This window comes from Megachile rotundata, chromosome 7 (assembly GCF_050947335.1).
Source record: "Megachile rotundata isolate GNS110a chromosome 7, iyMegRotu1, whole genome shotgun sequence".
Classification (NCBI taxonomy): Eukaryota; Metazoa; Arthropoda; class Insecta; order Hymenoptera; family Megachilidae; genus Megachile; species Megachile rotundata.
In genome coordinates, this window is record NC_134989.1 from 16,534,006 (window position 1) to 16,561,057 (window position 27,052).

The 27,052-nt window shown below is 45.2% G+C and overlaps 2 protein-coding genes across 4 annotated transcripts; one reads left to right on the plus strand and one right to left on the minus strand.

The window, feature by feature from the left end:
• Positions 1–97: 97 nt before the first annotated feature.
• Positions 98–14,784, plus strand: Trim9 (E3 ubiquitin-protein ligase Trim9). Of its 2 annotated transcripts, XM_076533711.1 has the most exons (9): positions 98–1,365; positions 1,918–2,202; positions 9,920–10,015; positions 10,617–11,010; positions 11,284–11,316; positions 12,079–12,251; positions 12,467–12,605; positions 13,079–13,309; positions 13,502–14,784. In XM_076533711.1, exons 1-9 carry the CDS (start codon positions 877–879, stop codon positions 13,828–13,830), a joined length of 2,169 nt encoding a protein of 722 aa, XP_076389826.1. In that variant the 5' UTR covers positions 98–876; the 3' UTR covers positions 13,831–14,784. The 2 variants fall into 2 exon arrangements, with proteins under 2 accessions (XP_076389826.1, XP_012147408.1); XM_012292018.2 differs by lacking the exon at positions 11,284–11,316.
• Positions 14,785–20,540: 5,756 nt separating this feature from the next.
• On the minus strand, positions 20,541–27,034 carry Vps28 (vacuolar protein sorting 28). 2 transcript variants are annotated; one of them, XM_003706131.3, is made up of 4 exons: positions 25,013–27,034; positions 24,680–24,947; positions 21,350–21,574; positions 20,541–21,270 (listed from the first exon to the last, which is right to left on the minus strand). In XM_003706131.3, exons 1-4 carry the CDS (start codon positions 26,491–26,493, stop codon positions 20,851–20,853), a joined length of 2,394 nt encoding a protein of 797 aa, XP_003706179.3. In that variant the 5' UTR covers positions 26,494–27,034; the 3' UTR covers positions 20,541–20,850. The 2 variants fall into 2 exon arrangements, with proteins under 2 accessions (XP_003706179.3, XP_076389862.1); XM_076533747.1 differs by lacking the exons at positions 24,680–24,947; positions 25,013–27,034 and adding an exon at positions 21,851–22,039.
• Between the last annotated feature and the right edge of the window lie 18 nt (positions 27,035–27,052).

Below are 27,052 nucleotides of genomic sequence, written 5' to 3' on the forward strand. Positions count from 1 at the left end.
TCACGTTAATAATGCATCATGCAAATTAGTCGTAATATTTGTTGTAACCCATCGACGTGATTCTGTAAGATACGTCAGATCGGACGAACGTAAAATGGATCGACATGGAAAAAAGTTTTTATGGCGGGAGAAAGAGAAACAAGTTGCGCCCCTGAACCACGATGCGCGACTATGATGCGCGCACGTACACGGCCGCCGAGAGTCAGTCAACCCAGTGACGTCTAGAAGCGTAAGTGGTTCGGTCGGATTGTCGCGCCGGTATTCACGAAATCGTAAATTATTATGTATCCAAATATATGAACGGTTTAATCGCGTGAACGTATCGTCACATCAGACGCTGATCGCGTGAGATAATAGAGGCGAAAAGCGAGAAACGCGAGGCGCGTCGGTGCGTCATTTGGAACTGCATCGGTAAATAATGTGAAGTTGAAATTTTGACGAGTCCCTGAAAATGTGCGTGAGTGAAAACACATAGAAACGTCAGTTGGCGAAGATGATCGCAGAGCGTAGACGCCGTTCGATTTGAAAATGCATGGCGAAGAAGTATCGTGACGAACGAACAGGGAAGACGCCATCGAAAAAGGATTTGAAGCTTTTTTCTCGTGCCGGCGTTCGGTTTATGCGACAGAGTCGAACGAATCGTGACAAGAATATCGTTCGGGCGTGTAATGAAAGGCAAATTGGAAAAAAGCGATTGCAGCGGCGAGACTTAGCGCGAGTAAGCGGAGGAAATTGATCGTTGAAGTCGAAAAAGGAGAGGAAAAAGAAGCGGAGGAAGAAGAAGAAGAAGAAAACGCGAGAATCGTTGAAATATAAGGAAAGCGAAGTCGAACGAAGCGCGAAGCGCGCGCGCGGCCTTCCGCAGAGTAAGCGAGGATGGAGGACGAATTACGATGTCCTTGTTGCAAGGAGCTGTTCGTCGAGCCGGTGCTATTACCCTGTTGGCACGCTCTTTGTCTGTCGTGCGCGGTTAATCTTCAAGCACCGCCGGACTCGCCTCCGGAGTCGACGACCGATTCATCGAACGCGCCAGGATCTGATCAGGAGGCCGATAAACTTTCGATTTTGTCCGAGACCGACTCGGGGGTGGTGTGCAGCAGCACGTCAACCAGCTCGCGACCAGGAAGCTATGTCGGCACACCCGGAAACGGTGGTTTTCCGCCGTCAGGCGGCACTTTGTGTCTTTCTTGCCCCGTTTGTCAGAAGACCGTATATTTCGACGAAGGCGGAGCACACAATTTGCCCAAGTACAGGGCAATGCAGCATATCGTGGAAAAATATCAGGAATCGAGGAACGCGAGATTGCAGTGTCAAATGTGCGAGGGTGAACCCCGAGACGCTACCGTCGCCTGCGAACAATGCGAGGTTGGTCAAACTTTCGAGCTTATAGTTTAGCGCCGTCAACGTTACGAAATTTTTAATTTCTTCGTCTAGCGTCACGTGTCGTATAAAAGAACGTTTGTCGATTGTAATACGGAGGATTTAGGGCTTGTTTCTTTCCACGTTAACCACCGTGCTCTCGGTGCACGCGTTTTCTTCGTTTATTTGTACGAGCCTCGTTCCGAATACAAACGCGGCGAACTTCTCGGAAATCAACTTTCTCGAGTCACGCTGTATAGTGCACCGAGAGGTAAAGACGGTGTTGGCTCGCGAATAACGCAAGAGACCGAGTCGATGCGGTTAATATTCTCGCGGCAGTTTACTCGCCTCTTGATCCGTAGATCTTAGATACGAATACCGTTTCTAATACCTCCGCATAAATATGTTCGATGATCTCGTAAACCTTGTAAAATCACGGGCGACGAGATATATTCTCGTTTTTCCGCGTGTTTGTTTTCGATCGACGGTATTGAAAAGAACGCATCCGAGATAGAGACACGGTGCGGCGTTTTGAAAGGATCGTGGGGTTCGTTTCAGGTGTTGTATTGCGACGGCTGCAGAGAATCGTGTCATCCGAAGAGGGGACCTTTGGCTGCTCACAATCTGGGCCCACCTCGTGGCAGCTGGCAATCGAACGGAGGCAAAGGTTCTCGCGGTCCAGCCACGGAAACTACGCCGGTTTGCAACGATCACAACGGCGAACCGTTAACTCTCTACTGTGCCCTCTGCAAAATCGCGATATGCGCGCTTTGTCTTCGGGATCGTCACGCCGCTCACCCACACGACGTCCTACCATTGGCCGCAGCCTGCAAGGCCCAGAAGGTGACCGCTTTCGTTTCTTTCACGAATCTATAGCGCCGGCTCTGTCCTCTTTACCGAGTTACTCTCGTTACGCTTTCGTCGATCGCGCCTTTCGGCTGATCCGTTGCTCGTCGATGTAACGCTCGATCGAGTTGGCACGGCGATTTATCGATGACCTTGGCGGAACTGGTTTCAACGTCCATTCAGGCTGTACGACGTTTCCGTTTTCGCGTTCGAGCGCTAACCCACGGATCGTCGACCTCGGGCTACAAAGCGACGTCGCTCGTGACTTTGACCGCGCCGAATTAACCCTGCTCGCTAAAGGTACTCGAACGAGCGCGATAAGGAGAGATCGTCGCGCGATACGAAACAGTTCGCACGAACGTCGAACAAAGGAAGAAGGCGGACAATTCTTCGATATCTCGCGTATTACGTATCCAGTCTGCTCGTTCTCTCGGTACGCTTTCTTTCTCTTCCTCTCCACGTTGCGACTCGACTCGTTTCGTTGTCTCGTCTTCTCGAACCAGCTTCTCCTCTGTTCGTCGTTGCTCTGCCGTTGTTCCTTCCTGCTTTTGCATTCTTTCCCTCGGCTTTGTTTTCGCACGAGGAACTCGACTCTCGTATCTCTCCTCCAGAGGTTCGTTGCGTGATGCGACAGCCAACCAGAACAGTTGAATCCGTATTTACTCGGTTTACGATTTACCTTTTGCTACGTATTTACCGCAGGATTTTATTCGACGTTCCAGATAGATATTCACCAGAGTTAGCATTATTCCGGGTAATCTTCGAGGGAAACGGAGGGAGAAATCATTTATTAATTAACTCTTTCAGATCTGATTTCGTCTGAACAGGTTATTATAGTACATCGGTATGATTACATAAGCGCAGTTGTATATTACATTGCAACAATAAGTTTTACAATATTTAGCAAGAATTAAACATTCCGGTAATTATTCAATGTTCGTAGTTGCATATAAAGACGCAACTGAAAGTGCAGATAAAGATTATGAAAGTTGCATATAATGATTACATTGAAGTTGAAAGAAAGCCTTATTTCGACGAAGGTTCGAGTTAAAAACGAATCTTGATCGGCAGGTTATCGTTTAATTTTCGCGTTAAATCGAGGCGGGCAGTTTGTCACATGGCCAATCGGTAGGGTGGTTTCGTATTGTTCATGAAGAAAAGGAATCGTCCACGTGACCGTTTCGCGTACAATCGAGACCACGTCGCGAAAAGAATCGGAGCGCGTTCAGTGCACGACGAGTGTCCTTATTATATTTTCACCCCTGAATATTCTTCTGCTCGCACCCTCTCGTGGCCTTTCTTCGCGGCCGTCGTTTCTCTTTGTTCCCACGCTACCACTTTCGACGAAACACCGGTACTTTGTTCGAGAAATGGGCGATCTCGCGAGAGCAGAGATTTTCAGCCACGAGAACGTAGTTTCGTCGAGAGGTCGTATCTTGGATCAAGTCGTAATCGCGTTTGAGAAGTCGTGCCGCGGGTGATATTCGAAGCTCGATGGAAGTTGCGCAACGGTCGAAGGGAAGGCAAAAGCAAAAGTTTTCGGAGCGCGGGAATAGACGAGCGTTGTACCATTAGATTCCGTAAATGGAAAGTTGGCGTAAAATGGCGGCGGTCGTGACACGACGTAAGAACCACGAACGGCTTTCGTATGCGCGACCTCCGAGGCGTTTGCTGTTCTTCGACCGTGAGACGCGGAGCCCGCGCGAATTCTCCGAGAAAAGACGAACGTTTAGCCAGCATCGTCCTCGTCGATTCCCGTGCCTCCTTTTTACCTCGCTTTTTCTCTTTACGACGAGATTTAATGAACCGCTGCGAAACGACGTCGCCGCCAGCGATTAAACTAGTTTCACTTTTCTGCGAGCTTTTCAACGCGAATCTACTCTCGCTTTGACGATACCAAAGCGGCCGCTTATCGAGGGAACGACATTTTTTCTTCGAGATTTCATCCCGTCTTATCGCAAAAAAGCTCGCGCCCCGAGCTCTTTTCAGACTTTCGTAGAAGCTTTTCGTAATTACTCGACTAGTCGATCGAGCCGGGACACGAAAATGCTCGTATCTGGGGAGTCACCGTGAAAAATCACGGGGCTATAGCGTTGCTCCGAATTTCCGTGAATTCGAACAGATAGAAATTACGTACGAGGGAAAAGTATAAGGGGAGCATAGAACGAGAATAACGAGGACGCGGGAACCTACGAACGAAAATAGTTCTTGAAACAGTGCCAGCCTTTGATGCTTCGTACTCGTACTCGTACTCGTGTCAGGAAATAAACAAAAAGCGCGAGCACGCTTACGCGTATGGGAGGGTACGCAGATACTTACGTGATCCGTCGCAATCTCGAAAAGATTCGAACAAACGATGTCTTCTCGAATAATTTATTAAACCCGTCTAGGCCTTTTACTCCGGAGGATATGATTTTTTTATTCATTTCCAAGATTTCAAATTTTCCAAATCCCTAAAAGTAAGGCAAGACTGTTCCTTGTTGGGTCCCACATTTTCCCCAGGGAAGCCATTTTGGAACCGTACAAATTGCCGCGAAGGTAGGTGGATTTTGTACGCCGTAGGAAAAGAAGATCGCGAGCAAATATGGTAATCGTAAGATTCGAAAAAGGGGATCGATCGCGGTGAATTCGTTAGTAGGCGTAGGAGTGTTCTGGCCGGTGGAGATACATCGTAGGGATATCCGAGATATTTATGGTGGCTTGGTCGGCGTGATAAGTGCGGTGCACGCGGTTAGGGTGATAGGCTGCGCGAGGACGAAAACGCGTTACATAGTGCTGCCGCGCACGATATGTGTCGTGACGTTTCTCCTGCCCACCCGCGCTCTTTTTCCTCCTCTTTTACCCCCTGAATTTGCCCTCTCCTTAGTCGTCTCGTTGTTTCGTCCGGAATTTAACGACGAGATCTTTTGCTCTCTCGCTACAGGGTGGTCCACTTCATTCGCGACAATCGTTGTTCTATCCATGGAGAGATCGAAGGGGTTCGAAGGTTAAACTGCAACTTTTTAATTGGGAATTTGACCGCTTTAATTAGGGTGGACGTTTCACGGTGAACGTAGCAAAGGAGCTTTTAGTAGGAGGTTCTTGGTCGTAGGTCGCGAGTCGTTTGCTTCCCTTTCGCCTTCTAAAAATACCGGCACAGCGATAGCTCGCGAATCTTTTGCTCTCGAGGACCGCCGCGAGCATCGTTCCAAGCCTTGGCGTTACGTTCGCCAATTTCCTTTCGTTTTACGAGAAAGCCGTCTGTTGGAACTCGACAGATCGATCCCCTCGCAATTCCTTCCCGTATAAAACAGAACGCATCGATGACCGCGCGATCGAACGTCACGTTCATCCGCGTTAGGTAATTCGCGTACGGAACTCGTTTTGCTCGTTTGTCGCGTCGCAGCTGTCGATCGCGATCGTAACTGGATTCGCAGCGTGCTGGTACGCGAGTACCATCATGGTGCACCATCGATCGGACATCCTTCTCCGAATCGGTCGTTACGAGCGGACAGCTGCTCAACGACGATAGAATTTCTATCACGGACTACAACGCGATCGTTTCCGTACTTAACACTACCGACATATAATGTGTACTTAATTTGAAATTAAAAATGAAGTTAAAAAATAAACCAACAAACGACGAAACATAAATTAGTGCACACATTTATTCTTTATCTTGATGAGAATCAATGTTGATTTTAACGAATGTACTTTAACAAAATGTGCACATTATAATAAAAAACTTGCAGAGCGGTCATTTGACCGGTTTGGTAGTTTTAGCTTAAAGACATCATCCCTTAACTGCACCCGAACGGTATGCAATGCACATGTTCGTATTACATATTAATGTTCACGGACATCGACGTCGTTACTTATAAAATAAAAGCTAGAATAAACTTATAAAGGCTAGCATACTTTTCTCGTCTTTCGACCTGACCACAGCGATCGGTTTAATTAATTCGCCGTAGTCGAAAGTACGTGTAAAGCGAGAATTACTCTCTTCTCTTTAAGCGGTCAGCATTGTTTCAGTATCCTATGAGGACTCATTTCGTGGCGTACGAACAGTACGTGATTAATAGAACGTATAGAAGTTGATTCCATTGAGGTGTCGTGGTGTTAAACGGGCAATGGCCATTGTGCGGAAGGTAGAATAATCAAGGATACGATTATTGCGAATCCGTCGGAAACGCGGTCGATCGTTTTCTTCGCGTGAGTCGAGTTCGTCCACGAGTACATCGACTTTCGAAAGTTTGGATAGCGTATGATTTATTTTGAAAGTTCCCTCGTACCGGGTCCCGAGTGGATATAGAATCAACGAAAAAGAGTGGTGAATGAAACGCGGTGGAATGGTGAGTCATCGTTTAAAGGCGGGGGTTGAGATAGGGTGAAAGAGTGCGACAGAGAGAGAGAAAAGGGAGTCGTTTCGGCCATTTCGAGAACGACGAATCGTCGACTCCCTTTGCACGCTACTTTTCGACCAAGCACGTGTTACGAATTCGAGGGAAATCCATAAATAGTTCGCTCGACCACGATAACGAATCGCGGAGTTCTATCGTTTCCTATCGTTAGAGCATTGCAACGCGACTCGTCGAAAGAAAATTTTGATCCTCTCGAAACGTTCGCGAACGAGTCATCGAAATAACTTTAACAACGGAAGTTGAACACGATCGTTGCTTTTTCGACGAGAACGAGGAGTAGAGTGATAGAGGAGGGAGGGTAGTTGGTCGGTTTAAATTTCCTTCGGATCGATCGCGCGCATACGTGTACGTGTACGTACACGTAGGTAGGTAACCGTGAAAAGCGTGGCCTGGCGTAGAAAGCAAAGCGGAGCTTTGGCACGGGTCACGAGCTCTTCGAGAGGGGTTCGTCCCTTTCGTACGAACGCGAAATACGAGTGCATCGTGACCACGCTTCGGCAATTATCCGGTACTTTGGTCGGCTCGACTGAAAATATTACTCTGGTTCCCCCGTTATCGAAGCGTATTAAAAAAGTAGGAAAAGTATGAGGTTTCGCGGTTCTCGCCGCTATTTTTCCGTGCGTTCGACTAACGCTCGTGATCCGTTCGTGTCGTCGGTAAATTTCCCGATTCGGTTCGAACGTTGACGGGTCAAGATGGAAAAGAATTTCGCGTCGATGGCACTTTGTCGCGCTCTATTCCTTCGCGAAGCATTCTTTTCTTTCCACGGTGGAAGCAGATACATTTTCCGCACGTACGACCAGCTTTCTGACTTAACGAGTCCTCGCTTGGTTCGAGTACGTGACGAGCCAACGTTTAGAACGCTCAGCCCTGTCGGAAGACGTCCGGACGAAAACTAGCTGGAACCGCAACGAGAGGAAACCCTGGCACGCGTTTTCGAAATAGCTGGAGCACGATGAACCGTGCGAGAGAACGTGGCTCGTTGTTTGTTTCGATTCGGATTCTTTGATTCGACAGAAAACAGACGTAGGAAGAAGACTCTGCTGCTTTTCCGTGTACGAATCAACGAGTAAAGATCTCAGTAGAGAACAACCAAGAAAATTTTGGGGTTCTAGAAATTTGGGGACATAGAATTTGTAAGTCTTGAAATTTTTAGAATGTATAAATTGTCGAATTTACGGCTCTCCAGACAGCGTACTGTACGACGCGTCCAGAAGAGACAGATGTTCGAGACTATTGCGTACGATTCGATTAATCGACGCGTCGATCGACGTCTATCGAGTTATCGCTCGACGTTCGCTCCGTTCAGCCGTTCGATTAAGCGTCTGTTCGTGAACGTATCGTTCGCGTGTCTCCGACGAGTCGCAACTCGTCGCGTTCGTCAGGAAAAATTTGAAGGAAGAGAGAAGCGTCGGTGTTGTCGTTCACCGGTGCGTTTCGATTCGCGAACGAGAGAAACCGGTCGACGACCCTGCTTTTAATTTGACGCATCGTCGCTCCTCCAGATTAAAACGAGCGGTGCGCAACCCTTTGGTTCGCGACCACTTTCTAGCTTCGCGATCGACGACTCGTGATCTTCGTCGACGGAACTCTGTGCTATCCTTTCTGCGGAGAAAGGATATCTCGTCGACGGAGCAGGCGATTACAGCGATCGGTCGCAGCGTTTACAGAGGCGTTTACGCGGGGTCGCATCCGGCGTCCCTCGCTCGTTTCCATCGAGAAACGCTGGTGGCAGTGACGGTTAGGGTGGTGGGCGCCGTCGACCGGGCGAACAGATATAAGCTCGCGGCGGAATGAAAGGGGTGGGCGGGTGTCGTTGTTGCTCGTAAACCCTTCCGTGCTTTCCTACGTTCGGTGGGTCCGCGACGGGCTCGAATCGCGTCGGGCTGCATCTCCGCGATAACGACGACCCCACGATCTCTCTGTCGAATGCAAACGCGAACTCGAAACGGACGTCGATTTCGCTCGATACGCCGTCGACGTTTACGAGCACGATCGAGAGCACGAGAAACGAACATCGCGCGATCGGCGTTGTCGAATAACGGCCGATGCGCGCGTGGAGTAGGATTCCAGAAAGCAGAACAACCTACGAGAGTCGATCCAAGCACTCTCGACCGTTGCAGTTATGTACTTTGTACGTAGCTACCCAGCGAAATTCGATCGGACCGCTTAATTAACGGCTGCGATTCCACGCTGTTTGCGCCGCGTTCCAGTTCCTGCTCGTTATCCGAAAGGAAGTTCGGGAAAACTGGCGGGAACGGTAACAACTCCGCCACTAGAGACGAACATTTTTTTCGAATTACAAGAATTTTCCGACTCGCGGCTCGTTCGTTACGATGCCTCGGAAAGAATTAATGGCTTGCTCAGGTAAGAAGCGCGTGGAACGCGATCGGAGCGAGCCGGTTCGCGAAGAATTTCGCGATGGCACGCCAACGATCCGTGCGATTTCCGTTCCGGAATTAGCGGAGAAAATTGCGGAAATGATCTAGAGCAGGGTTGCGGTCGAAGCTAATTCGAAACGAGAACTCGACCATCCTTCGAAGCGTTCGAGGTCGATGCTTCGATCGATTAGTCTCGCGCGCGGAAAGGAAAGACAGACAACTGTACGAATTACGGACAGATGTTTCCGTATCCCGGCACAAATTCAAGCAAATCGAAATTGCCCATACGGATTGTAAAATCGATCGTTTCCAGCCGCGCGGTGGAAACGCGTGACTTCGTATTGCCTTTGTTACTCGTTCCTGAACGTCGATCAATCGAGTTTATCGTTTTCCGTTTCGAGTGCAGTTGCACGTTTCGATTTGTTGCCGAACCGAGATGTTTTTTTTATAACGTTTAATAGTACGCGTTTTAATCGGAGTTTGACACTTTTTTTGACGCCTTCTCGTTCCTTTGACTCGATAACGGTGCTCGTCGTGAACGATTGGAATTTCGTGCAAACAGAAGCGTTCCGTTCTCTACCGGGACGCTTTAATTTGGAAATCGTTCGCCGGAAAAGAGAGGATCGAAAGCGTTTGCACCTGTCGTTTGTTCGTCTCGCGTCGACAAACGATGCGACCGACATTCGTATGCAAACGTTACTCGATCGACGGTCATCGTCGCGTAGAAGACGATCCGCTCTCCTCGTTTTCGCAGTTTCCACGCGATTCGCGTCGTTAACGATGTTGGCGCGTCGAAATTACGATCGTTACGTTCGAGGCGGCAGATGGCACGACAAACACCCTCTTCGCCGGTTAAATTTTCGGCGAAAAGTTGCCGAAGGTTTCGGATAGAAACTTGGTTGCTCACGCGAGAACCTTTCGATGTGATTGCAGACCGAATTGTCGCAAAATTTGCAACAGCTGTCGGAAAGGGCTCGGTCGACGACGGAATTCATTCAGAGGCTCAAAGGGATGACGGACAAAGTGCACGTGAGTATTCGCCTTGGGCATGCTTTTTACATTTCGAGGCAGGAACGAAGGACTAGCTTTCGTCCAAGTCTGCCTTCGCGAAATTACGGAAGGACTCGGCGTTAATTGCATCAGTTGGCGTATTCTCTTCTACCTCTGTTTCATCTCGGCCTCCGGTTGTCTGCGCGCACCGACGTCGATGCTAGAACCACCCCGTCGAGCTAAAAGCTACCTCCAAAATTATTACGAACGCTATGCGACGTTCCAAGTATTCGTGGCGTGGAATCGCGTATTTTACCAGATAACAGTAGGGGAGTCTGCTAAGAGTACGCACCTGAGAGATCTAAGTTTATAGTGGCTCCATTCTTTCTGATACCAAGAAAATGAAAAAATATATTAAACTACACCACCTTCCTTTCAAACTGATTCTTACGAACACTTTTTTATTTTAAATTTACACACAATTTATTTTATCAACATAAGTGTACTATGTTCGTTTCAAATCTGTAATAATTACATAAATAAATCTATGAGTAACATACACAGTGGTAACATGTATGTGTACTCTCGAAGAGGTTAATATTTGACGCAATCATTGCTCCTCGCCTTCACGCGTTCGCAGGAAGAGTGCGTCGCTCTGGAAGAAGAGGTGGAGGATCGCGTGGCGAACCTGGTGAGTCTATTGCAGGTGAGAAAATCTCGGCTGATCGAAGCTGCCCGTCAGACCAGGGAAGCTAGGGTGCGTTCGTTGAGGGACCAAGTTGCCAGATGCGCGTCCCACCTGCAGGCGACCACGGCTCTCCTCACGTTCTGCATCGAGGCTCTAAAGGAGACCGACGGTGCCGCCTTTCTGCAAATTGGCGGCATGCTCTCGGTCAGAGCCGCCACCGCTGCCGGTTCCTGGGGTGGCGCCGAGGGCGTGCAAGAAATTGCTCGGTTACCGCTGCTCGATCTCACCCTGGACGACAAACCGTTGCGACGCGCCATCGATCAGCTCACCTTCGTTCAATTGAAACGTAAGCCCCATCCCGAATTCGCGCTTTCCTTTTGGTAGTCCGTTTGTCGATTCCACCAGAGACCCGCGTTTTATTGAAACTCGATTCGTTTCTTGAAACTAGTAATCGAATGTCTCTGGTTAACTATAGAGAATCGAACAGTTCAGAGCGACGTCTTTGGTACGTCGTGGTTGCAACGCGAAGTACCAAAGACGTGATTTAATGGTGTTTGTGGAAATCGTTTAATTTATAAACGTTGTTCGAATATAAACGGTTGTCTCACGTTGGACGCAGCATCCGAAGGAGAAGAACGATTCCCGACCGCAGGTAATTGATCAAACGGACTTTCCGCGAATGCATTTTTAAGGCTAAACTCGACTTACCGTGAAAAACTGTCGCAGAACTGGCCGAGGGGTAGTTCGAAAATACGACGCGGTTTACGATGTTTTTTTCGTGCGCGTGGTCGACGTTTCGAAACCGTAACCGATAAAACTTTGTCGCGAGCTCCGAGACCGCTGTAAACTTCAACTGCCGATGTACTTTTTCTCTCGTAAAACGGGAATAATCGCGACGGTTGTAAGTTACAAATATGTAGTCGGTTGGATTTTATCCTCATAATACCGTCGGTAAATCCACTCTCGGAAGTTCTGTAAGCTTTTGTGTTTGGCTTTTCCGGCTAGAATTTTCGCATTGTTTCGTCTCGTAATTGTTTGATCAAATTTTTACTCGTTGATCATCGGTAACTCTCGTGACAGTTAAAACGGATTATCCGAGGTAGCGAAAATCCGTCTTGTTTCACCGCGATGTCTCGAAACTCGTCTAATGCCCGAATCTCGTAGAAAAGTTGGACACGCGAGATCGTCGGAAAAGTTTCGCGCACCGAACGCGGAGTGCATCGTCTCGTTTCCAGCGTTTCGAATAGCTGGCCGTTCGTTTCGCGACAGCGTCCATCCGTCTTCGCGCAAATCCTCGTTCAACGGGTAGAACGATCGCGTACGTCGATGGAATCGATCCGATCAGTCTTTCGACCTTCGATCGCGCCATATTTCTTCCGTCCACGTTTCTCGCGTTTAAGAAGAATTTTTGCAGCGCCCGGAGCACCGATATTGATACCGGAAGAATGCAGCGCCGAGAACAACAGCGTTACCGTTGCCTGGCAGCCTCCGCCGGGACACGGGATCGTGGGCTGCGCGGGTCAAAGAGGCCCCGCCATCGACGGATACCTTCTCGAACTAGACGACGGCTGTGGCGGAGAATTTCGAGTGAGCAGAAACTCGGAGTTGCGACGACCGCGGTCGGAGAATAGATTACCATAATCAAGTTTCGTTGTCCAGCTTTACCGTCGAAAACTTTTGCTCGACTCGTTCGTTGGTCGAAGTTAACGCGATTCGTCGTAGACGACTACGAAACGCTTCTCCGACCACGGTCTGGAAAACAACCGGAGCGATTAATCGTTCGCTTTTGTCCGTTTAATCAGGAAGTGTACTGTGGCCGAGAAACGATCTGCACCGTGGACGGATTGCATTTCAATTCTCTGTACAATGCCAGGGTGAGAGCGTTCAACAGCGCCGGGGAAGGCGAATATTCGGAGCTGATCGGCCTTCAGACAGCCGAGGGTGAGTTTTTTTTTTCTGTTCGTTTCTCGGCTTTTCCCCAGGGCCGACAACCTGGAACGGAAAATCGAGACGTCGGTATCGAGTGAAAGACGAACGATCGTAGCTGACGGGTTAACGCGTTTTTCGCCGAGGAGATTACGCGATCGAAAATATTCGATGCCGGTTACTGAACCGTCGTCTCGCGAAATTAGAATCTTATCTACGAAGTCGAATCGACAGCACCTCCGAGTTGCACGTTTCGATTTTGTTATACCCGGAAATCGTATAGGCCAGTCGCTCCTGATTTCGATATCCATTTTCCAACGCGGATGGGTTTCGACGTTCTGAATCGCGACGCGTTTGTCCACTCGATTCCGTCGCTCGTCATCCGAGAACAATGCTCGCCGGCAACGAGTATCGACCGGTGTCGCGGCGCGGTTCATTCGATCGGTCGATTATTTATGGCGGATACCCGTTATCGTTTCGGTTGACAGTGGCATGGTTCTCGTGGGCAACCGGGGCGTCCGGTATACCACAGGAGGTATCCATTTCCGAGGACGCGATGAGTGCGTCCTGCGAGGGTTACGAGCACCGAGTCGTCCTCTCGAGCGTCGGATTTTCACGGGGCGTCCACTACTGGGAGCTGACGATCGATCGCTATCACAGCGACACCGATCCTGCTTTCGGCATAGCCAGAGCCGAAGTATCCCGGGATCGAATGCTCGGTAAGCGATACCGACTCTTATAAATCGAGATTGAAAACGCGTTATGTCGCAAAGATTTCATGCACAAAGGTCGATCGATATTTTGTACGCGCAGCCTCGTTGTATTTCTGTTTGCGTTGACGTGGCTGAAACTTCGGAACGATTTATCGCGAACGCGGGATAGGTTTTTACTCGAACGATCGTTACTCGTAGGCAAGGACGACAAGGGTTGGAGCATGTACATAGATCGGCAACGTTCGTGGTTCATGCACGGCGGTGGACACGCGCAGAGGACCGAAGGTGGCGTGCAACAGGGTTCCACGGTGGGCGTCCTCTTGGACCTCGACACGACTCACACGCTTCGTTTCTTCGTAAACGATCAACCGCAAGGAGGGATCGCGTTTCGCGATCTCTACGGCGTATTTTATCCGGCTGTCAGTCTGAATCGAGGGGTGACCGTCACGTTGCACACCGCCCTGGACGTACCGCGTCATTTGTTGGCGCTGCACGAGGAGTACATGAGCGACGTGATTCAGAGCTAGGGATACCTAAATGTCCTGAAGAAGGGCCTGTTGCAGGAAGTCGGCTCGCCAACTTCCGTCGACAAGTCGACGGAAAAGACCCGGGAGTTCAACGGTCAGTTGGAGAAGATCGTCGAGGAGAGCCTCGGCGAGATCAATTGACGATCCATCACCGGTCGGATCGTCCACGCGTAATATCAAATTTTTCTGATTTTCTATTTATTTTGTCCCGCAAGAATCGAGGAACGATCGGGCGTATTCGACTCCCGTCGCGTCGGGCGATCGATAATCGTTTTTCTCGACAATATATCTTTTAGAGGCGAGGAGAATCTTTTGAAACGCGACGACTAACGTCGCGGTACGCGGAACGTCTCGCGATCTTTGATCAAAAATCACTGCCAACGGCGCGAGATTTATCGAATCAAAGACTGCTGCCATTTTCTAGAGAGAAGAAAGGTAAAAAGTACGTAAACCGAAGTGTTCTCCGTCTAAGGATCGCGTGCGATCGTATTCTTATTCATATCGATACGTATAAGCATAATCGCGTAGATTTAAGGTAAGTTCTATCGATATTTAATAGGATGCATTGTTAAGAAAGAAAAAGAAAGGGAAAAGATGCACGCGTGCACCGAAGCTCGGCTTTAGTGTAAAATAACGTCTCGATTGAACGTTTTCTAGTCCCTGATAGAATTTTCTATCCAGCTTTCCCCCTTTTTTCGATTTTAATATTTCTTTTTTACCGTTTTGTACGAGGAAAGATCGCGAGCAAACGCGTCACGGGAATACGAATTTAAGATTATCGAAGATAGATGTTGCAGCGCACAAACTCGTGAAACCATTCCTCCTCCAGCGACGAGGAGAATCAACGTCAGCGTTGTACATATTTGTATATACATATTTCGATTGTACCGCCGATCAATTTGCCAACTGTATCTACGATTCTATCCGATCAATAAAACGCACCAGAAAGAGAAATAGTTCTCTATCGTTCTTTCTCCGCGAACATCTCTCCCTATCCTTCGCGATTCTCGGACGCGAAGTTTTCTACTCGTTAGCTCGCGTAACCGATATGATATTCGATGCCTCTTTCTTTGAGCAACAGACGGAAAAGAAATACGTTTCACGGCCGTTTGATACCGGAGATTTTCTAGTCCAACAGCGGTGGACGCGAGAAAAGTCGTTAGGACGAGGAAAGAGGACGCTTTTGGTTCTTTGTAATCGTCGAAGAGAGAGGAACGGACGAACGAGATAGCAGCGGAGAGAAGAGGAGAGGGACGGTGTAGCGGAAGAGCTCTTCGGAACGGACACCGTTCAACGGAGAATGCAGCTAATTTGTTTGGAAACGACCCTCGACTCGTAAGTACTCTAATCCTAGTTTAAGCGGAGCTTCCACGGAATTAAAGGAGGCACCCGTGGAAAGCGTATATTTCCAAATTATTCTCGTCCGTGTACGGCGTTCTCGATTCGCGCGAACTCGCTTCGTTCGAGATCGCGTCGATCTCGTTTCGTTTGACTTTCTCCGGTGTTACAAATATATCGTAGCCGAAATTTCGTTCGTTTTTCGTGCCGGTATTTCAAACGATCTCGATTCTTTAATCCCTTTGCACTCGAACGTAAATGGGAAACAGAGATTATCCTCTCGCGACGCGGCCAGATTCCGAGAAAACTGTTTGAACTTCGAAACCGGTAAATTTGTCGTCAAAGGAGAAGAGAACGTAATCCGATCGGAGGATTTCACGGATCAACGAAAGGTAGAACGACACAGAGGCGGTTCGACGACGAAATTCTGTTATCTTGCGGAAGAAAATCAATCGATGGCTCCGCTTTACGAAGTTAGACGCGGTAATTGCGGCGGACAAATTTCTGCTTTCCGACATTGTCGGTCTTTAAAAAAAAAAATAGCGTCGAAACGCTATGGAGACGCAAATCGGCTACGTGCGAAGCACGGGAAGAACCGACGAAGCGAATCTGACGATGATAAATTTCTTTTTCATCGATGGAAACGAGCGACAGCTGTCGCGGAATACATATTTGGCCCGCTGCTTCCAAGTTCGTCACGGGTTAACAAGCTGACTCGATTCGCGCAAAGATTAACGAGCCACCTCTCTCGCCACGATTAATAATAAGAGGACGGATTTAAACTCCGATTTGTTTCTCGTCGTAACGTTTAAAAACCATTAACTTCGCCGTTAATATCGACGAAACGAGGTTCGTGAGACATCTTGAAGAAAATTAACTGGGGACGAGTTTTCCTCGGGCTTTCAACGTCCCCGAAACAGTAAGAACGATATCGTATCGCGTCGTAAAGTCCAAAAGTTTTCTAATCGTCGGTAAACGATCGCTTCTTGACGCGGAAGAATAAGAATAGCGATAACGATAAACGTTTAAAGACAGGAAAAACTCGATCGTTGCGAACCGTCACGAATCTTTCGAACGATCACCGAAGTTTTTTTCTAAATTGCAAAGGGAACGAAATCGTTTCGTGTCGGATCGGACCAGAAGAAACGAAAACGTGCGACGATGCAAAATATTTTTTACCGCTCTCTTTTCTCCTCCGCGCATCCGATACTCATCAGTCTGATGGCTTTCGCTTAATATTTCTGCCCAGCGCAGTCGGTGTTTTAACCAGCTGACGCGTATCCACCGACCATTATATTCGACGAACGAAATGTACGTGCCCGTTTCGCGTTCTTCCTTCTCGAACTCTTTATCCAGTCAACCATACCGATCTCTTCTTCCGTACTTTAATCGCACGAGAATAATTGCCAACCGACGCGACCATCGGCCTATCGTAAACTCTCCGCTATCGCTCCTTTATTAAACATCGCGAGTTTACTCCGTTTTATTATCCGTTTTCAAGATCGCAGGGCTGGGTAGAACAAATAGAACAGGAGACGATTCTTCGCACGAAAATAGATCGGAAATTACGGTTCTTACTCTACTCACGTTTCCAAGAAAATTTACAAGGTGTTAAATAATCAAGATCGAAGAAAATCAAAAAAGTAATAACACACTTTTAAATATGAAATAGTTATTTAATATTGAACATAAATAATACACATTTTAACTAATAATTCAGGGGTTCATCGTATACCAATTACATCGCGAACGTTTATATTATATGAACAACAAGGAAGTGCATTTTTCAATTATTTTTGTTTCTAACATCGTACATTTCTAGCACTGTAAGCCACAAGCTAAATTTGTTAATAATTTAACAGTGTTTCTTACTCCAAATGCTGTCAGAATATTTTGTGACGACGTAAAAAGAACTTACACAAATATTTTATTTCAAAGTTATAACGAAAACACCATTCAAAAGACTCAAAGTTTATATAATATTTATGTCCTCTTTCATAAAATTGTCTGCACAGGAATAACCCTGTATACTCAAGTCTAATAATACGATTTAGCTATATTAATAATTAGTTACGTAGCTGTTTGGTTACGGTGCGAGCGTGCGGAGTGTCCATTTACCGAGCGATCGAGTAACGAGAGCGTCTCTGAGCTTGCGCCTCGATTTACTTCCAGGTGAACGGAAAAACCTGCGGTCTCGTAAAACGGGAATAAAGCGACCACGTCCGAGCATCGTTAGTCAAGCTGTCGGATCAACGAGACTCTTTCCAAAAGTTGAGCTTTGAAAACGATCGAAACGGACGGCGTGGCGGAACAAACTGGACATTGACGTTTGAAAGAGCGATTTAGCGAAAGAATAGTTCGTTCGGCGGAAAGAGGGAGTAAAAGGCCTCGAGTTACCTCCCGCGGAGCAAACCAGAAGCCAGGAAAGTGGCGCAACGCTGGGCTCACCGCGGAGTTTCGTCTTTCACCGCAAAACCGAGCCGAGAGGAAGCGAGTTAGGTTCACCTTTAGACCCTGTTTACAGGGTGTCTTGAATCCGGATCGAGCGAACAGCTGATCGACGTAAATGCGATTGTTGTATGCTTATTTAATACGTATCTTATGTCCATAAATACTAATAATAATGATTTGCAAGTGATAATGTATCAGCGATCGTCTACGAGAAGAGGCAGCAGCGAATGACCTCTCGTGCGTACGCCTACTAAAATCCTACGCGCAAGTCAGCTGTTCTCTTAATCATCCGTGGTTTAATTGCTTTTACACGCGTAACCGAAGCTGAACAGAAAGTTACGAGGGACAGCCTGTATAGTTACCAACGTTTTCGTTACGAAACGTCTTTCTCGATGCTGCCGCGCCCTTCTATTTTCGAGCACGAAAAGCGGATTCGTCGAACGTTGATTACCTTCGAGCAAAATCAACCGAAGGTTGCGTCGCGAAGAAGACAACTTCCTCGACTGACGTCACGGCTCGACATTAAAGCGAGCGTCGATCAATTAACGTAATTTCGTTAGTCGATAGTCTGGTAAAACGAGCTTTGGCAAGCGTCGTCGCGCTTTAACACGGCAAATGGTTTCGATCGATATCGACGCGACAGAGCTTCTTAAACGATATTTTTCACAGACGGTAGATTATTTTACGTACACGTAGTAATCGATAAGTTTTATTCGAATCGAGTGACCTTATTCGTCTGGATAATTCGATCCGGTAAAGGAAGTCGCAAATTTTCTATCCGATTACCTCGAATCGAACGCGGTCGTACGCCTCGAATTACGTTTCATCGTCCATCGGGCGGACGTTGAAATCGGGTCACGATACGCGATCACGGTCGCGATGCCGGGACTCGATCGAGAAGAAGCTGGAAAAAGTAATCTCTGGAGAATAGAGAGCGCGCTAGCGTGAAACTTAATCTCGGATCAGACCACGGGATTAGCAGCGGCTTATCGTGTCTGACGAACCTGGCCAACGATTTGTCGCGAGACAAGGAGCGGATTAGCGCTCCGTGTTCGAACGCGGTCTTGAATCAAACGATCGATTTGGATTTTAAAAAGTCGGCCAATTTATGGAACAATTTCACGTTGCCTCGTGGATGCACGATTTGCTCGATATTTCGCTGATCTCCTTGGGAATTCCTCTGTCCGTTATTTAATAACTAATTCTCGTCGGCGAACGCTTTGAACAAGAATTTCAGCCACTTGCGAGAGATTCGACTAACTAGAAACGGGAAAGTTGGAAACGCGATGTCGATGGAGACGAGAGGCCGCGAACTAGACGAGTAACCAGAACGCGGAAATTAATTTCCGCGGTTGGAAACGGTTGGCGGTGCGAAATCTCTGACGCTCGTCGAACCAATTCCCGACGATAATCGTTCCCTCCCAATTATTTCCCGCTCGTTGCTCGCACCTTTCAGCCTATTCCGCTCGCAGATTCCATCCACGAATCCTTCGATTCCTCCTAGGACAGGGTAGGCTCGGGTAAACGCGAGATCATCGATTCTTCTTTTGCTAATTACTTCCGTTGCCCCTAAAAACGAAGTCCGCGGAATTTTAACGAGTTCGCGACTCGATATAACGCGATAGCGTGGAGATGCTATTCCTTTTATCCCCCTTTCTGTTGGCTCAAATTTCATTCGATTGCGGAACACATCTGTGATGACGCTTCTCCTTTCCAATCCAGATTTTACGTATCGTGCTTGGACTAAACAGAGACAAGGTTCCTCTCGTTTATCCCTTTAGATCTTTCTAAGTCACAAGAGAATAGGAGTTTCAGTTTAGATAAGTCCCTTGGAATTTTTTAATTCGTAGTACTTTTAACTAATTAAAACATTTATTAAGAATTTTTAAATATTTAATTAATCTTTCAAGAAATTACACGCACGTCTTTAACAGTTCAAGGATAACATAAGACTGGTTATAAATTAATTGAACATCACCGCATTGATGCGTTTTTCAACGAACCACTTGCAACCCTCATTCACTCCAATCATACTTCAAGGGATAATTATAAAAATTAACTGGTCACTCAAATAACATAGAACCAGTAAATGCCTACAAATTGATAATTGTTCTGATTTGAAAAATTTCTTCCTGGTCTTCTTTGCTGGCGTTGCGTTTCGATCAAGAGTTCACGGGCGAATCGAAAGAAAATGGTCGACGTTGAATCGTGGAAAGCCATTGTTCGCGCGTAGATGAAAGGGGAACGGTAGATATTGGCTACTCTCGAAACAATAGTCACAAAACAGAGAAACCCGAGAGTCACGTATCGAATACAGTTTTGAGAAGTACCTCGTATTTTACCTGTGCCTTTGAAACGTTTGTACGCGAGGGTTTCGACGGACGCGTAAAAACAATTTCGAGGAGAAGCTATCAGCGGTGTATGTACATCGAGGCGGTTAAAAGACCGACGAATGGAACGAATCGATTTAACCAATTTCGTTACTCTGTTTTTTTCAAAGTACGATAGTCGTTCGATCGTAGAAGAATTCGCTTCAACAAGTTTCTGAGCGAGAGAAACGCATCCCTTCAGTTTGTTCGGACTCGTTAATTTAGTTTGATTCAGTTTCTCAGCGGTGGCTCGTTATATTGCACTTTAACGCCCGTATTTGTCTATAGCTTCGGGCGTCGAAAGACCACCCTCTTCGTTTGCATTCCGACCGATCTCGCGTAAATACAAGTTGGAAAAGTCTGCCGTTGGCAGATCAAAGAGACGCGAGTCCGGTTAGCCCGCGGTACTATTGTTCGCGAACGAATCGACTAATATACCTTGCTAGCTCGCGCCTCTTTATTGATCGATCTACTCCTTACCGAATTTACCCTAAACGAGCTCGCCGTGATATTCTTCGCTGCTGGCCTTTTCCTTAATAAAAAATAAAGGAGTTGTAATAAGCACCTACGACTAATTTTATTGTTTTTTTCGATACACTTTATATACATCGTAATTGTATCTTACATTTAACGAATCACCGTTTAAACATCTTATAAAGAACGGTGTATAAAATAGTTGTATGGCTCTGTGCGTACACGTCCTTTGTTCGCATTCGTGTCCGTACGTACGCGGTTATCATGAAACCAAGCTGGAACCTTTGATTGTACTAGTCTTAAACGACGTTAAAGGAACCATCGAAGCTAAACGATTAAAAAAATAAGCAGTTTCACGTTCCAAAGCATGTCAACCGAATAACGTGGATTACGAGTTATGGAGAACTTTGTTGAAAGCATTGTAAGATGTTTCCAAATCGAAGATCAATTGCCTGACTTGCGTGTCGGATAACTCGTCGGAGGCAGACATGTTGTTCAGAGTCTGTAACCACTCTGCAACTTTTTCTTTGCCGTCGAAATCACTCGGTAGTATGCTTAGACGATTCATGGTGTCCATCAAGTCTCTTAAATCGGGGTGCAGTTGATCCATTGCTTTGATTTCGAGTCGCAATTTGTCCATTAATGTGATAAACAGAGATACAATGTCAGCTATACATTTTGAGGTATTTCCCTTGTCGTCTTTTATGGTAATTGGTCTGTCTTCCTTGATCCTTTCCAGAGCAGCTGGACAGTCTAGTCGGAATGCTCTGGCAAAGGCATCTATTGTAGGGAACTGATCACTCTGCACCTAAACAAGAATTGACTTGGTAACATTACATCGAGAATATGTAACGGATATTAAGATACGTAATGGACCATACAAATACCTGTTTGAAGGCAGCTCTGTACTGTACCAACAGTTTGCTACAAGCAGCTGTATATTCTTTGGGAGTCACACAATCCCTGATGTAAGCCTTCTCTAAATGCTGCAACGTATTTACAACTGCATATAAGTCTGCTTGATTATCGTGTTTTTCCCTTTCTCTGGCATTTTTATATAATTTCACTTCCTCGTAAAGTTCAGGTCGGTCTTGGGCTATTGACATTATTACCTGTAAAACAAATATATTGTAACCGAGACACGAAACTTTTGACAAACAAGCAGGATTAGGTTATGTACACCGATGACAGTAACGATCATTCGCAGTGTTAGAAAAAGATACATGAACACGATGCAAATACTGAACGACAAAGAACATTACGTTTCCTGTGTATTATTAACGTACACATAATGAAGATTAGATATGGAACGATAAAATGACAAATACTCTTGCGGAATATGTGACACGAACGCATAACCTAAAATCGGTTTTGAAACGATTCCATACCTTGCAGTTATTGATGATTCTTTTCAGTAGTTTGAAATTAAAAGAACTGTTGCTTTAAATTCTTGTAAAATTGACAATGCACACGCATACAAACAAACTCTTTGTGACAGTAATATGCAATGGAATGCGGCGACAAAAAAATTAGCCACCTAGAGGTAGTGTTGTTAACTCTACTGCTACATTCGCGTTGCAGCTGTTGCATTCAGTATTAGAATATACTACTCACGCCATTATACGTGTTATGGTAGTCTGAAATATCGACACCTCTGAAAACATCATTTTTGATAGGTGATATTCTTTAAAAAAGAGTTTTAAAGCATTTGAAATGTCTCGTGAGGAATAGAAGAAGTGTCCTCACGAAATGCTGCATTTTATGGACCAAAAAATGTCTAGCCATCTAGCGGTAGAAAAAAGGAACTAAATTTAAAAAATGAGGGGCCGAACACGCATATACGGAAAATAAAAAAATGAATATTTCGGCACTTTGACGACGCAGTATGGTTCCTGAGGCATTTAGAAACAAATTTCTATTAGGGTTTGATGCGTTTTGATGCCTAATAAAGCCAGAAAATCAATTTCTGTCGGATTCGGTCCAAAACGGTACAGGTGGCGCCATCTAGCGGCGAGCGGCGGAACTACGAAAAACTAAAATTTCGATTTTCTCGAAAACTAGGGACATTTCCGAAATTCTGAGATATACAAATTGTTCCTTGTCGCCTACAGAATCGAACGAATCTAATTATAACCTGCTAGGACCATTATTAAAGAAAATAAAAAAATAGCCCATTTCATGGACTAAAAAATTGGCGTCCATCTAGCGGTGAAAGTTGGAACTACAAAAACAGAAAATTTCGATTTTCTCGAAAACTAGGAACTTTTCCGAAATTCTGAGATATACAAATTGTTCCTTGTCGCCTACGGAATCGAACGAATCTAATTATAGCCTGTTAGGACCATTATTAAAGAAAATAGAAAAATAGCCCATTTCATGGACTAAAAAATTGGCGTCCATCTAGCGGTGGAAGTTGGAACTACAAAAAAATAAAAATTCGATTTTCTCGAAAATTTGCAAACTTTGAGTTCTTCTGAGGCTCAGAAAGTGTCATGTGATCGCATTAGAAGCGAAATAAAACAATAAAAGCTTCCTAAAGGCTTTAATAAAGAAAATAAAAAAAATGGCATTTTATGGAGAAAATTTGTGGCGCCATCTAGCGGCGGAACTGCGAACTAAACTGAAAAAACGTATGCCCGTACACGCGTTAAGGAAAAATATAAAAAGTAATATTTCGCAACTTTGACGACCTAGTATGCTTCTTTGGCCATTCTAAATCAATTTTTGTTAAATAAGTTATTCATTTTATTGCCTATTAAGCCCAGAAAATCAATTTTTATTTGACCCCTTAACGCGTGTTCCGACATACGTTTTTTCAGTTTAGTTCGCAGTTTCGCCGTTAGATGGCGCCACAAATTTTCTCCATAAAATGACATTTTTTTCATTTTCTTTATTAAAGCCTTTAGGAAGCTTCTGTTGCTTTATTTTGCTTCTAATGCGATCGCATAACAGTTTCTGAGCCTCAGAAGTGCTCAAAGTTCACTAATTTTCGAGAAAATCGCATTTTTATTTTTTTGTAGTTCCAACTTTCACCGCTAGATGGACGCCAATTTTTTAGTCCATGAAATGGGCTATTTTTCTATTTTCTTTAATAATGGTCCTAGCAGGCTATAATTAGATTCGTTCGATTGCGTAGGCGACAAGGAACAATTTGTATATCTCAGAATTTCGGAAAAGTTCCTAGTTTTCGAGAAAATCGAAATTTTCTATTTTTGTAGTTCCAACTTTCACCGCTAGATGGACGGCAATTTTTTAGTCCATGAAATGGGCTATTTTTCTATTTTCTTTAATAATAGTCCTAGCAGGCTATAATTAGATTCGTTCGATTCCGTAGGCGACAAGGAACAATTTGTATATCTCAGAATTTCGGAAAAGTCCCTAGTTTTCCAGAAAATCGAAATTTTAGTTTTTCGTAGTTCCGCCGCTCGCCGCTAGATGGCGCCACCTGTACCGTTTTGGCCCGAATTCGACAAAAATTGATTTTCTGGCTTTATTATTCATCAAAACGCATCAAACCCTAATAGAAATTTGTTTCTAAATGCCTCAGGAACCATACTACGTCGTTAAATTGATAAAAATCGATATAAAATAGTGTTGCTCCAAAACGGCACTACTAGCGCCATCTCTTCGGAATATCAGTGGAACTAACACCATTTCAAACACCCCCTTCGTTAGTTCCGAATTTCGCCGCTAGACGGCTCTTGTTGTACCATTTCAGACGTCACGCAAGGAAAAATCAAATACAAAAACAATACAAACTATTTTGCCCGAAACTAGACAGGAGCTATAATTGAAATATGAAGGTTTATACACAAATGTACATAGTTTTCTGTTTGCAAAATAATATATTTAACGTAGATAATAAATAACAAAATGTACAGAAATATATTTCATTAACAGATGATTAACGATCAACGAATTACATGTACAAATTACACCATGATTATAACAAATTAATCGGCAAATAACTTTTCGATAACATTAGGTTTATTGCTTCGATCTATACAAGACGCTATCACTCTGTTTGCATCGATACAAGGACAACGAAACTCCTCAACAATCGGTTTTTTAACGCGATCAGGATTAATTTCATTATCCCCTGTATTTTCATTGTTAGGTACAACGCGAATGTACGTTACGTGTATAATTAGCTTTTCATCGTCCAAAACTTGCCACGGCGGAAATATTTGTACCGTACCGTTTGACTTCATTTCAACTTTGCCCACTATATTGGGAATTGTCATGATCTTAAGTTTGGGAAAACTATTTTTATCTAAATTTGGAAACAGTAATTGGGACGGATCTTCGATCACGATTCCTTCTAGGAATTGTCTGCCGAAACGAGTCACGCACGCTTGTAAGCGGACGGTAACGCGTGGCACAGAAACGTTGTCTTTATCTATTTGTTTCAATTGATATCTCCATACGCGAACAAACGATAGTTGTCTATTGATCGTCGACTGCAATCTTTCCGCCAAACTCCCTCTGTAACGTACAATACAAATATACTATACAATTAACAAGAACCGATCTAATAAAAACTACATTACCTTTTCGGTTTTTTTCTTTTCTTCCCTGAGTCTAAAAGATTTAATTGCACAGCTGGATCCGTGTACGTTTTGCCCGGAGAAGTTTCCGTACTAATAACAACTCCGCTTTGACTCGATTTAATATCGGTTGCATCGTTAACTTGTGTCGAGACTTGAGAAATTTTCTGAGAAGATCGTTCAACGTGTTCCGCTTTTTCGAAGAACGTCTGATCGGAGCTTTTGGTCATTTGTGAATTCAGGGAGCCGGGTTTAGAAATAACTATATGAAAACCGTGTTTCTTATCACGGTTACAGTTTTTAATAGTGGACTCTACGTCTTGTACATCCGTGTCTTCTATCAGATCGCTAAGATTGCAATCGGTATTATCGCTAGAGGTGTTTGCGATATCGTTACAATTGTCGTCGTCCGACTTACTGGACTCTGTTTCAATTTTCACTGTGTCTTTTACGTTCCTTGGGCTATCTTCAATGTGTAATTTCGTATTCGGAGTCGTCGAATTTGATTCTACCACCTCTTTTGAAGCCTTGGAATCTTTACTGGTAGAAGATTCTACATCATCCTCCTTCAAACTATCTTCTAATCTTTTTATCAACTGACGTTGCTTCTGAGTACACATGATTTTGAATTTGATTTCTGGATACTGACTAGGTGGTAAATTATAAGACGTCACAGAATTCATGTTAGAATCCAGATAGTTACTTTCCGCTCTATCAGAAAAGGGTAACTGCAATTGTGATGACTTTCTCCTTCCTTTTCTGCTAGAATAATGGCAATTTTTAACCAGAACAGGAGACTGTCTCTGCCCAGACACTTCTCTATCGACACAAGCGCTCTTTGCATTTTCCATCTGTTTATTTTCAATTTGCTCCAATACCGATCTCCGTACGCTTTCATTGTTCAATCTTTTTCTTCTTCTTTTATACCCATAACATTTTCTATCCAACACAGGAGAAGCAACTATGTTGGATGATTGGAAAAGCCTCTTTCTAATGTTCTCTTTACTACTATTAGTGTCAACTTTTATACGCTTGTTACACCCAATAGAAGGACTGGAAATTTCTTTATTTGATAGCTCACTGAAACGCGATCGGTCATCGTTATTTATCGTAGAGTCGTTCAAACTACTTTTCTTTCTTACTCGTTTGCGTCGATTGCCAAAGACGGGGGAAGTTTCCGCGCGTTTAGTCATAGACGAACCCAGCGTAGGAGATAATTGGAGGTCATTGTTCGAATTGAGAACGCACTCTTCGTGAGATTCGATCCATTTGCGTACAAAATCGATCTTTGCCGTACACGGTATACTCGCCACATTTTTGTCGATCAGCAACCTTCCGTCTTTTTGCCCTTGAAATTGCCTAACCGTGTTTAAGGTTAGAATCGACTCTCCGAAATTTAGTTTTCTCACATAAGATGGATTTTTCGATTCCTGACTATCTTTCTTTTCGACGTCGTTCACTTTCGGGCTTGTCGCTTTCAACATTTTCACGATACCGCGACAAAAATATTAATATTTCGTCGTTTTTCATCGTGACATATGCCAACTTATTGCGAGTGTACACGTTGGGACGCCATGTTTGCGTCGCCATGGAAACCAGGACAGAATCAGGACGCTCTGCGTCCACTACCAATTTATATTTTTCAAATATTTAATAAAACAGAATTTGTTGATGAAATTATGAAACTAGCTCTGTACTTTATTCGCAGGAGTACAAAATGCAAAATTTGTTCAAACGCGGAGCTGTCAAAGCGTCGAGGCAATGCGCAAAGGTCTCCGCGTTGCTGTTACGCTCCTGAGCGACACATTTTAGGGCGGCTAAATAAATTCAAATTTTCGAACACGATCGACAAGTGTCCCGAACGATAGAACGACAGAATTAAATCGCCTACTAGTTCATTAAGAACAAAGCGTAGCACGAAGAAGTGCTGGTCGAAATTCCGATGGAGAAGCATCTCGGACAGGACGAAGAAGATCGGCGAAAGGAAAGGAAAAGAGAAAAGGATTCGCGAGGCGTTGCGTAAATCTAAATCGGCGTTAAAGG